This window comes from Leptinotarsa decemlineata, unplaced genomic scaffold (assembly GCF_025532065.1).
Source record: "Leptinotarsa decemlineata unplaced genomic scaffold, Ldec_3_MD MMD2_tig00078422_RagTag_RagTag, whole genome shotgun sequence".
Taxonomy (NCBI): domain Eukaryota; kingdom Metazoa; phylum Arthropoda; class Insecta; order Coleoptera; family Chrysomelidae; genus Leptinotarsa; species Leptinotarsa decemlineata.
In genome coordinates, this window is record NW_027412747.1 from 2470421 (window position 1) to 2483772 (window position 13352).

A 13352-nucleotide genomic window follows, 5' to 3' on the forward strand; every position below is an offset into this window, starting at 1 on the left:
TGCCTGACTCATTATATTCCATATCTCATCATCAACACTATCCCTGTTAGTTAAATTAATATGGCTTCCTTCATTATCAATATGAATTGTTTTATGGGGGAAGATGACTCTTTCCCTTCTTCCCCTAATATGTCTACAGCACTTCAACACCTTTCTCCTCTTGTTTTATGATGAAAAAAAAAGAGGTAGAAAAAATACAACTAATTAATTTGCAGTTATATGAAATTCCCAACGATAAATTGAAGTATTAAAACTCAAATAACCCAATTGAATAGGAAATTAGTACAAAAGAAAAAGATATTGCACACCTGATTCAATCTTCACAGTTCGACAGTTCACGAATCAATCTTTTAGAAATTTCAAAACCCGCATTCTTGAAAATAAAAGATGCTTTGATAATCAACCACAAGCCAAAATATGTGGATATTTATCAGTCTCCTATCAAGGTTAATTCACAAGTGATTTCAGTGCGGTCAGTGGACTCAGGTCATTCTTGGCCCCAAAAAATGAGTTGCATTCCTCGTAGAATTGGTACCACTTCAGTGGAAGCGCTTCTTGAAGCAAGAGCCGAATCGATCCCTCTACGAAACCCTTTTTCACTTGGAAGGATCGATCGCAGCTTGAGAAATGGTTCTTATGGAGATTCTGTGAAACGTGTTCTTCCTTACGAATCAGTAGAGAGTTGTCCTGAAAATCTAGAGAAGAAAATTGGATTGGATAATTTAGAAAACACTTGTTACATGAATAGCATTTTACAAGTGTTGTTCATGACGAAGAATTTTAAGAACGAAGTTTTAATGATGAACGAGAACGAGAATGTTTCCTGCTTATTCATCAAACTCAAACAACTGTTCATGCAGCTGCAGTTTCGTAAGAAGGTATCATCTTTCCCTCCAACCGATTTCCTGGAGTCTTTGAAGTCCACTAGATACTCGTTAGGACAACAAGAGGATTGTTCCGAATTCTTGGGGTTCTTGTTGAATACTCTTCGTGAGCAAAACAATAGCAAAATCAATACTCCCAGCCGCTCTGGACTGAATGATTCCGTACAACCCATCTCGTCTTGTGTTTGTAAATCTTTTGCTGGAAAAATCCTCACTTGTTTACTTTGTGGTAAATGTTCAAGAAGTACTGAAAACTTATGTGAATTTCTGGAACTTCATCTAGCTTTTCCTAATACGACTAATTACCAGTCCGTGCAAAGCTTATTGTTAAATCATCTGAAAATAGAATTTTTAACAGGTAATGATCAACTGTATTGTCAAACATGCGCCAAACTAACAGACTGTTATAAGGAAACAAGTATAGCTGAGGCACCAGCGAATCTAATAATAACACTGATGATATTCAAACAAGACTCAACCTCTAACGGATGCAAGAAACTCTTTGGAAGGTTCGAAATAGATGAACATTTCAACCTAGCAGACCACTGTTATAATATTCATGCAGTCATTGTTCACTGTGGTTCTGGCGTTGAATGTGGTCATTATTACGCCTTGGTCAATGAAGAAACGGACTGGTTTAAGTTTGACGATAGTCGTGTCACGAAGTGTTCTGGCGATGCATTGAATTTATTGGAGCCTCTGGAGACACCCTACATTTTGTTTTATGAGAGAGAGGACATTGTTAGATCAAGATCTTCAGATGATGTGGTGCTGCAGGTTTTTCCGGGTTTTCCTGCAGCTGAAAAAGCAAATGCGCCACTGGAATCAATGAAGTCGCCCCGGAGCGCCAATTAATTTTTATTGTTGTATTTATTTTATCTTTAATGTCATAAATTATAAATTTAAATTTCTAAATAATACCACAAGATAGATTCAAATTATTAAAATCTCCTCATGGACACATTCAGAAAAGAAAGGCTTAAAATTTAATTCCTTGAAAGGCTACCCATTCATAATTGATACCTTCTTCTATTTATCCAATTTCAAACTAATATAAATATGTCTGTACGTTTAATGAATATCATTTTTGTTTGAGAAAGCTATAAAAATAACAAAACGTGTCACATATTACAAGTAATACTATATTGTGTAAATTGAAAAAAGAGCTTTTTTATTTAATTCTAGTAATTATGGATATCCATCGAGTATCGGTCAAATCAATCAAGATAAATATATTTCAAAACCTCTCGTTAAAGAAAACAAACGAAAAAAATCAACTGAGAAGTGTGTTACATATCTGATGTTTGCGAACATAGTCATTCAAATATTCTTTGTTCTTGGCAAATATTTAACTAGTTTGACTTTGTAACAATTGAATTTTATGATATAATATTACTACTATCTCATAATAATCTTCTAGGTGTCATTTAACAGATACGTTTGTCTCAATTTCATGTCCCTCAATCACTTGATTGAGATAAGTGTGTCTATATTGAGTGCAAAGATAGTATAATGGATGTTGGATACAAACTTAAACGTGAAAACCCAAGGAAAAAGGCAAATGTCTTATCAAAATTAGTGTTTGGGTAAGTTTACATTTTACTGAAATATTTAGTTTGATGTAAATGGCGCGTTCGATGTTTTTTTGATTATAGTGATTATGCTCGTGGGCACTACCACAGCAATCTTCATACACTCGCATGCCAAGATAATTTTACGTACCCCATGTCATTCGCATTCGTATTTAAGTGTGTACGTGAGTACGGATGCGCAGAAGGACAACATACTTTTATTATTTGTATCTTGAAAATTCCTACTTTAATCTTAAAGTTTCGATTTTATCTCGAAGTTTTGACTTTAATCTTGACATTTCGACTTCAAACTAGAATTTTCAGGATTGAAGTCGGAATTTCGAGTTTCGAGATTAAAGTCGAAATTAAAAGTTGACACTCGAAATTTCGAGATCAAAGTCGAAATTTCGAGTTAAAAGTCGAAATTTTGAGTCGATATTTCGAGATAGAAATCAATGACAAAGGATCGCAAAAACGAGACAACGTTTTCAATGTCTGACTTTATTGCCAGTATGATCGGTGCAACAAAGATGTAGCAAAAGTTTACTAGTGTACTTCATATAGGAATATAGACGAAAAAAATATCGGAGTATCTGAAATCAGCAGAAGAAAGTAAAGACCCTCCCAAATCAGCAGGAGTTTACAGGATTCCATGTAACTGTGGTAACGTCTATATCGGTCACACGAAAAGAAACATTGGTACCCGTCTAGTCGAGCATAAGCTCAGTTGCCGATTGCAATAGACTGAGAAGTCTGCAGTCGCTGAACATGCACTCTCCGACGGGGAACACAAAATCCTGTTCGAAAATATCGAGAGGCTAGCAACGTCGAATCAAGAATGTATTTAGAAGCCATAGAAATACACAAACACCAAGAGAACAACAGAAAGGAAGAGAGAACATATCTACCAAAAATCTGAAAATCGCCACACCATATCATCGCATATAGAAGAGAAATTGTCGTCTGGGGCATGCCGTCAAATAAGAAAAAAAAATATGTATTCAAAAAAGAGAAGAACAGAACACAAGCACTACAGAAAAATCCTTAAGACGCCCTAACAGCGAAAGTAGTGATTTACATTAGATTTGAATCGCTGGGGATTGAATCCATTTGGAAAAACGTTCTCAGGAAGTTCATTCCAAATAAACGCAATTCTACAAATGGAAGAGTTCTCAAACAGTGAAGTTTCAGGTATACTGAGTCGAACCTCAAAAAGATGAGCAGCCATAGTCCGTCACGTATTTTTGTTGTATAGCGCTCTTGGTGGAATCAAATATGTCAAGTTACTTGAACACTTCTCGTCAAAGTATCTATAGGAGAGAGGCAAATCTCTAATATTTCTCAGATGTACCAGACTATCAAGGTTACAAGTGATGTTCGCATCTCGAATCAGGTGGATCCTCCATGTTTCTTGATTGCGCTATTCCAAAAATAGGCGACATACGATAGAAGGTCGCCTGTTGATCTTTGTTTCTGAAAGTCATGTTGAAGGTCGCTCAATATGTTGAAGTCTTCGAAATATTTGAGGTTATGGTGGTTTACAGCTTTATCTACAATTTTTAATATCACTGATAGCAATGCAACTGGTCTGTAGTTATTTGAAAAAATGTTGTTGCTCTTTTTGGGAATAGGCTGAACGAGAGCAATCTGCCAACGAGAAGTAAAAACCCCTTCCTTGTAAGATATGTTGAACAATACTTTCATTCAAGACTACACAGAGAGGCGATAAAAATTCAAAAACCAAAAACAATTTCAACTCAAATAAAATCTGTTGGGAAATCTCTTGTCACTCCCATGGGAACAACCATCCTCAAAAATCAAAACTTATCTGCGCTAAAGATTAACAAGGTCCTACCTTTCAACATGCGATTCCCAGTATAGGAAATAGAACCACATTAGTAACATCTGACTACCTGTACTAAGTTATACTCGTAAAACTAGGTCGTGATTCATCCACTTAAAATGGAGTCATGTCAACTATCAATGAAGTAAAACCGCAGACCAAACCTTGAGTGTTGTGCCAGTGCAACCAGAGCACTTCGTCTGTTACCTCATCGCCTTCTATAATATATATCAGAGTTGTAGCGAAACTTCAGGCATAAAAACCTGCAGATTACCAAAAAACTCTTGTTTCAACATAGATATCATTGAACACTTGGAATTTTTGAAAATATTAAATTTCAATTGAATTGTCAAGTATAAATGCGATATGTTTTACATTACATTACACACATATGATTCTACTCCACCGAATAAGTCTTTCTTTTTAATGGTTTTGAACGGATATAGTATTACGTTTTTCCCGGGGATTTACCCATAACTGACTACACTGTACAAAAATCAAAGTCAACTTTATTTCTCTGTCAATTCAACCAAACAGTTCCACTATAACTCCAACTATTATTCAAATGTCTGTCACCTTAGTGGATCGCTCTGTAATAGTCCGCCAAACTTGACTACTTTCCTGTAGGGGCCAGGGTAGCGATTATACATGGTAATCGAATTGTTTTGACCCACGATTGTTTTATCGTGAGTATGAAATGCTCAATGCACACAAAAATTACAATAACTCTTGTGAAAAGATAGGATAAGAAAAATAACTAGCTAGATGTACTGTAGACAAGACAAGATTTATTCTAACTGTACTCTTACAAGGTTTGAAACGTAATGAATTATTTTACAGAAATGGCAATGTTCCACATCGGTAGTTAGATAATGCCATAAAACGGTATATTTTGTTGTACAAACTTTAGAGCTGGCAACTTTAGGCTGCATACTAAAAAATTAGGATTCACTTGAAAAACATAATAATTTCGATAGTAAGATTTTGAGACCAAACACGAATCCTCTCGAAGCCTATTTGAAATTTGCTATTCTTCCGAAGCAACGCTGCATCTAACTAGAAGAAACGCGAAGCGCACGTCGCACGCGATCTTGGCCACGTCACAATTGATTTAAGACGACCAGCGGCTGCCAGCATTTTTTTTCGAGGATGATTAACAACAACAGCATCAAGTCAAGTGTGAAGCGATGGTCATATCCAACACTCCCAGTATGATTTTATATTACTTTCCCAGCACCTGCCAAATTTCTGTATGACATAAAATCGGCACATCCTAGAGTACTTCGAGTCAATTGGGAGAGTAAAGAAATACAATTACTCGTGAACTACTTTTCAGAATAGAGGAGAGTGTTTTACAGGGGTAAGTGTTCAGTGTTCACTCAAAAATCTGTCCATTCCACTCGAAGATTGATGTAGATATAGATTCATTATTTCTCATGAAAAAACTTTTTTCGAGAAGACAGTTCCAAATCACATGCGCCTTGAAAGATTATTGAACTCACAGAACTACGTTATGTGTATATGTGTCCCGTTTGAATTTTCAACATCATTTGGTAGATAAAAGTCTCTCCACATTATTCCGACTGGAAACAATTAAATATTTGTCAAAATTACTGAATGATCTCTAAATTGATCTTACGATGAAAAATATGAGTAGGCTTCTTGTAAAACGCTCCGGAGTTGAAGCTATCCATGTCTCGCTGACATATTTACAACTTGATGATAGTTGACCCTGATCACGGTATGAATGGAAAAATAGACAATGCTAAAGCTACTGGTTGAATTCGTTAAATCATTCTGAAGTTTAACGAAAAAAGACTGAAAATGAACTGTCATATGTCATGATGATAATTGAACGTAGACTGATTGCCGTACATAAATGACAATTGGCTTCAAGCGACATTTGTTTCACCACATATGAGATCTTGGCCGTGGCGCACAAAAAAGTCTCCAGGAAAGAAATTGAAGTGCTGTGTAATAAATTGAGCTCCAAATACTTGCAATTGCAATATGAAGCAAGACAGATGTGATAAATATGAATCAAGACAGATGTGATAAATATGATGTGATGAATATGAAGCAAGACAAATATGATAAACAATTCATTACAATATCCGAAACGTTCAAAAAGAGGAACAAGCGCTAACTAGAAGTTATTTGGGAATACGAATGACGGTGGTGCTAGCAGAAGTTTTTGAGCTCTCAATGGCAATATTGAGCATATCGCCTGGAAATAATTTTGGAAATTGTGCCAAATGGTCACAAAATGAACACTGAAAAATTGTTTTGGTTGGTTACCGGGTTTTGCCGTGGTCTTCTTATTGTAAAACTTTAAAAATTGGGTTGAGGAGGAAGTCAAAAATAATAACACGCACTCTTCCACTGCGATAAAAAGACTGACTATATTTATTTTATCTTACAATGTTGCCAAGAATATGGTTCCAATATTATGACAAAGATTAACATTGATGGCACTATGTGCAACGAGTATTCGAGGTTCTTTCATTTAGTTTCCCCCACTTGATGTGATACTTCCGTTGGAGATTCACTTGTACTCAAACTCAAATTTGTTGGTTTTCAGATTTTCATATATCACGACATCTTTACTTGTTGATGTCATCTGTGTCTGGGTCATAAATCATATATCCTATATATAATATTTTTCAAATTGCCAATTGAAATATGTTTTTTAGACTTTTTATCGAACTTCAGCCTCTTTTCTTTAGGTACATCCATCATAACAATACTGCAAAAAATACGTATGTTTAACACATCAGGTTTTCTGCTCATCCAAATTTTAAAAGGTGTTTTATTGTAGTTATTGTAGTTTATTGTTGTGGAGTGTATGCATTCGTTTTCTAATGAATAATGCCTTCTTCTGCTAGAAATCTTTCAAACTTATTTCTACAAAATTCACCACCCTGATCGCTTCGAAAAACTTTAATGTTTCTTCCTTGCTGCTTTTCTACCATTTTTTTGAACTGACTGAAGAACTCGACAGCTTCACTCTTTGCTTTCAAAAAATAAACAAAGGACATTCGAGAATAGTCATCAACGTGAAGTAACAAGTATTTCGATCCACCAATGGAAATAACCTCCACAGGTCCACAGATGTCTCCATGAATGACTTCAAGTACCTGTTTACTTCGAGTTCCTGAAGTTGGAAAACGCTGACGTACCTGTTTTCCTTCGCAACATACTATACAGTTTGAACTGTCAATGGTGGTAATTCCTTTAAAATCTAAACCATCCACACAGTATTTCACTTTGTTTAGATCTTGGATATTAATATGGGCAAGTCATCTGTGCCAGACTTCCATGTCATTACAAGAAGTTAGCATACATTGCTCTGCTTTCAAATTCAGTTTATAAACTCTATCTGTTAGATCTGCAGTTGGTATAAGCTTATCATCCTGGCTATAAATTGAACAGCTTTTACTACCAAAAATCACATGGTTTCCTCGAGAAGTCAGCTCGCTTACTGACAAAAGGTTGGTCGTTAGGTTCGGAACACACAATACATCATTCACAGTTATGTTGAAGTTCTCCTCGTTCACTCTTGTAACAATATCAATATCTCCAGAACATTTGACTGGCAGTTTTTGTTGGTTGGCTATAATATGTTGTGATGTGTTTGATAAGCAATTTTTAAACCAAGTTTCATTCGGGCACATGCCTGCTGCACCCGAATCCAAATAAAAATCATTTTTGCCGTAATTGTTATGCATATTTTTCATCATATCTAGGAGCTTTTTTTGGACATTTTGACATACAGTGTCCAGGTTCTTTACATCTGTAGCATATAACCTTACTTTTATCCTTTTATTTGTCACTTTGACACCATTTCGTGCCGCAAAGGCACCTACTTTGTGACTACTAGGGCCCTCTGTTTGCATATCTAGCAATTTGGATTTAATCGAATCTGCAGTAATGGCGATTCCTGCATGTTCTAGTGCCATCAGCATGGGTGCGTACTTATCAGACAGACCGACCAACAGCAGTGACCCCCCACTGGTCGTTGTTATCAAATTCAGTTTTTTCAACTACTGCGATGTTCCCATTACTTCGTTGATATAAGATTCCATTGATTCAGAACTATCTAATCTCAATGATATCAGAGTTCGTAACAATCCTATTTTTCTGGTAAATCCTAAGTCTTCATAAAAACTTCTGATTTTTTGCCATACTTCTTTACAAGTATCTGCGTTTTTTACATCCGCATACAAAGATGGATCTATGTTTGGAACTAACTTCGCTTTTGCTTCAGCTACAAGCGTGGTATCGGTTTCTGTTCCATCCAGACAATTTATTAAACCTTCGAGAACAAACACATTCTCAACTGCAAAACACAATTTGTCGGAAGTTTTCTCGCCCAACAAGTTTTGGAACACTACTAATATAGTTTGCGGCCATTTTGACAACTGCACATGCGAAAAACTAGTTAACAATTTAACGTTTCAACTTCTGCAATACACACAGGAAATAAGAATACCTGGGCTCATAACCTATTGTGAAACTTTAAAAATTGGGTTGGGGAGGAAGTCAAAAATAATAACACACACTCTTTCACTGCGATCAAAAGACTGACTATATTAGTTTTATCTTACAGTGTTGCCAAGAATATGGTTTCAATATTATGACAAAGATTAACATTGATGGCACTATGTACAACGAGCAATAAACAATTTCAAACTCAAGACAACACTTCTTTGGTAACAATCCAAACGTTTCAACTGCAACTGCGGCTGTCATCTTCAGTGGCGTGGTCGAAGTACTCTTCTTAGTGTATCAACTGAAAAATTAAATCCTTTTGTTAAGACTCAGCTAAACTACATGTGAAGAAAATATATCCTAGGCCTCCAATGACACAAAATATTATTGCGCAGATACATTGTTTGGAAAAACCTGTTAGCTTCAAGCGTAATGTCAAAAGAGGCTGCTGTGGATTGCAGTATATCAGAGAGGCTTTCAATCGCGATGTCATAAATATACCAATTGAGATTTTATTTCGTAAAAAAATAAGTAATTTTTATTCAAAAACTACTCTCGAAAGTCTTCTACCTACTGAAGTACAGTCAAGTAGATTCAGGATCAAGTAGACGAGTCATCAGAAGAATCGTGATTATCACAATCGTAATATGTTTTTCGGGAATGAAAGATTTGGACTTTCTACTTCTTGATCTTCAAACAAAAAAATTTGGAAATCTTTCAAATAAAGGAAAAAAGCAATCAATTTGAAAAATTAACTCTATATAGGATATTCCGTCATTTCTGGAATTTGAAGAAACAGCACTTTTTAAAATTCGAAAGGACCCGAATCGTTCACCTGAATATTTTGATTGATGGTTTCAGCTTTCTGGACATGATGGAAGAACTTCAATCCATAACTCTAACAAAGTTTTCTTGTTCATTTCTCCAAAAAATATTACGTCGAAGACAATATACTTTCATACAATTCCAATTCTTTTGCAGGTGGGTGTTTGGTCTGCTGTATAAAGGTAATCGGAAAGGGTTGAATGTCCTTGATATGTACAAAGCCCTAGATGATGACAAATCACATACGTTAGGGAATAAACTAGAAACGCATTGGAACAATGAGACACAAAGAGCAAAATTGAATGGTAATAAACCTAGTCTGATGCGAGCTATAATGAAAACATTTCTCTACGACTATATGATGATTGGAATTGTGTTTGCTGTAGATCTTATTCTATTCAGGTGAGATCCATAATAAGTTCAAAATATATCATGAATCTTTGTTTACATATTCTAGTCAATTATAAACATTCTGATCCCTTTACGTAATTGATGAATATAATGGCTTACTGCATGACATAAATCTAAAAAAACTGTTACCCATTATGTTACTATGTTAATCGTAGATATATTCATTAAACCAACCAAGTCAAGAAGTCTCATTTTCTTCAGTTTCACAAAAGCGAGCAGGAACGGTAGGTAGTGTGAAGTAAAATTACATACAGTTTACTTGGCGAATGTATATGAACTTCATAACTTTCAGTTTCGAAAAGTAGTACGGAATATGTCATTTTCTATGTTGATCGTGAATAAATACATTTAGCTTTCAACTTCCTTATTTTATCATTTTCGGACTTTACATTCCAATAACTGTGACTGAAAATTAGCTTGAACTGAATTTCTATCTACATAAGATTCAGAACCATGTATTGATTCTCATTTCATTTCCAGAACGACACAACCAATTGTACTCTCCTATTTGATATCACTATTTACGTCTCCTGATTCTTCTGAAAAGATTACTGAAATGTATCTATATAGTGCACTTTTAGTAGGAATCTCTTCGGTTTCAATATTTTTGTTACACCACGCCAATTTTGGATTCGCTCGCATTGGGATGAGAATGCGAGTTTCATTGTCTTCGTTAGTGTATAGGAAAGTAAGTAGACTAAAACGTACAAAACATGTAAGAACAAGCTTTGAACGTCTCAATGTTTGATAATTTACATTGTGCTTGTCGAATTTTATTTTTTTTAGGGACAAAACACAAGCACTACAGGAAAATCTCTAAGGCGCTCTAGGAGCGGTGCCTATGCGAAAGTAGTGATTCATATTGGATTTGAATCGCTGGAGATTAAATCCATTTGGAAAAACGTTCTCAAGAGGTTTATTCCACATAAACGAACTTATCCAATGAAAGAGATCTTGAACAGTGAAGTTGGAGGTGTACTGAGTTGAACCCCACAACGAGACACCCCTTTGACCTTCCTTTGTATTACAGAGTCTGGAAGCACGGTCTAGTAGAGTCTTAATGATTTCTCAATTGATGATGGTTGGATTCTTGGTTCAGATACTGTCCTGTGTCAGTGGATTTTCGATACACAGATGTTTCCCATTTCGTCTCGGTCCTCTTCACCAATACGTCTAAGAATGGCAATTCGTTGTGAACGTCCTTCTCCATTATGAAAGTGATGAAAGGACTTACGTTGTTGATGTGCTACATTCCCATGGTTCCATATTATGAAGGTGTCGTCCACGTATCTCAACCATCCTCGTGGCTTCCTCAATGGCCAGAGTTTCAAACTCTGGCCATTGAAGCACTGTTGAACTCAAGGCCTTTATTTCGACCATCTGCAAATCCCAGATCCCGGAAGCATTAACTTCAGTACATTACCCCACGTTGACTCTTTTGCGGAATTTTCAGGGCCGAGACAATGTTTGGACATTTATCTGCTTTTGGCAACACCGCTGATGGTTTGGATTATAGATCAACGCAGTTAAATATTAGTACATTTTAAATTAATCATTCGATCACGAAACGGAATTTCAAAAGAAAAAAAATATGCAGAAGGTGGTTTGTTGTATTAGATAAATTGTGAATTGTTTTTGTGTTCAAATACGTTTCTTCAAATTGCGTCTCCGAATACTCCTCAATCCTATCCTGGTTTGCAACCAAGACGAGAAGATTGGTAGGAATCAATCATAAATTAATTCAATCCCAACAGCGGTGTTGCTGAAACCTAATTTCATCTCCACCAAATGGGTAAATGTCCAAATACTTCACTTCATCACAACCATTGAGTAATATTTCTAGCCACAATTCTGTTCGTTTTGCTAGAACACCATGTATTCAAATTACCGTAAAATAAAACGTTTTTTTGTTTCTCACATTCCATCTGCTTTACTCTTTCCAAGTAACAATATTATTTGACTATTGATAACCTCAACATAGCATGGTCGGAAAATTGAAATGAAACAGAAATCAAGAGACGAAGAAACGATTCAATCGAAATGACTGTGATTTACATTGAGTATAGGAGTAACCCTATATCAGTATCTCAATATCTCGATATCATATCTGATGGTTTTTTGAATGAAGATGAACTAAGTATAACTTCATCAGTATGAATTGGTCATAATTCAGACTGATTTTGATACTTTTATCTATTAACATAATCATATGTTCATCTATAACAACATACGTTGAAGATAACTATCATTATGACTTTTTTCATAAATCGATAAAATTAAAATCAAGATTCCATTTCAATATTTGCATCTTCATTCATATGACCCAATAACTCACGATTTGTTTGAGTATTCTGAAGACTCTGACAGTTGAATTCTAAAACTTCTAATAAATTGATGGCTGTAGCCGATTCTACGTGGTAGGAAATCATAATGAAGAAAAGAAAAATGAAACTTTCTAAGGTTTTCACAACTTTTATTTGTAACTAACGTTACTGCAGTTTCATCCTATACGGACGAAACTGCAGTAACGTCAGTTATAAATGAAAGTGGTTAAAACATAGAAAGTTTCATTTCTCTTCTCTTCATCTAAAACTTCTATTACTCACACTTCATTTCAGACCCCTTCATGACTGTGAAAAAGTTTGTAGAACCCTCTTGGCGATGGGTGATGCATAACTATTGTATTCATTAAAACAGATAAGATCAGACATTTTCTAGTGTATTGTTCTCCTGTATGGAGTTTCGCCCCTAAGAATACCCTGAAGCTGTTGGATTCTATCCAAAAAGGAATATTCCGCCTGATTGGAGACGCGAACATCACTTACAACCTTGATAGCCTGGAACATCAAAGAAAGGTTGGGGATTTGTTTCCCTTCTATAGATACTTTCACGGAAAGTGTTCAAGTGACTTGGCACATTTGATTCCACCAAGAGCGTTACATATTAGAAATACGCGACGGACTGTGGCTGCTCAACGTTTTGAGGTTTAACTCAGTACACCTCGAACTTCACTGTTTAGGAACTCTTTGATTTGGAGAACTGCGTTTATGTGGAATAAAATAGTAAATAGGCTATAGGCATTCTAAAAGTTTTCTTATGGAGATTAACATTGGAAAACGGCTAAGGTTCATTCTGCAATTTCTGGTTCCTTTCAAGGTCACGCGTACGGCAGAGTCCAATCAGAGCGCTCCAAATTGTCACGTGACCCAGATGCATCGTCGCAAGTACACCACACTGGCGCCACCTATGAGTCACTAGCTGAACTATCTATTGGTTGAAGAAGAACACTGTAAACACTAGACATATGGGTGTTGTCATGCGACGCAG

The 13352-nt window shown here is 35.8% G+C and overlaps 1 protein-coding gene across 1 annotated transcript in view; it reads left to right on the top strand.

Moving 5' to 3' along the window:
- Window positions 1–2308: 2308 nt before the first annotated feature.
- The window catches only part of LOC111509839 (probable multidrug resistance-associated protein lethal(2)03659), a 68527-nt gene continuing 57483 nt past the window's right edge, over window positions 2309–13352 (top strand). The window contains exons 1-3 of the mRNA XM_074186286.1: window positions 2309–2470; window positions 9771–10016; window positions 10506–10713. Coding sequence (XP_074042387.1) covers window positions 2397–2470; window positions 9771–10016; window positions 10506–10713 — 528 coding nt within the window. The 5' untranslated portion in view covers window positions 2309–2396. The remainder of the gene's footprint in view (window positions 2471–9770; window positions 10017–10505; window positions 10714–13352) is intronic.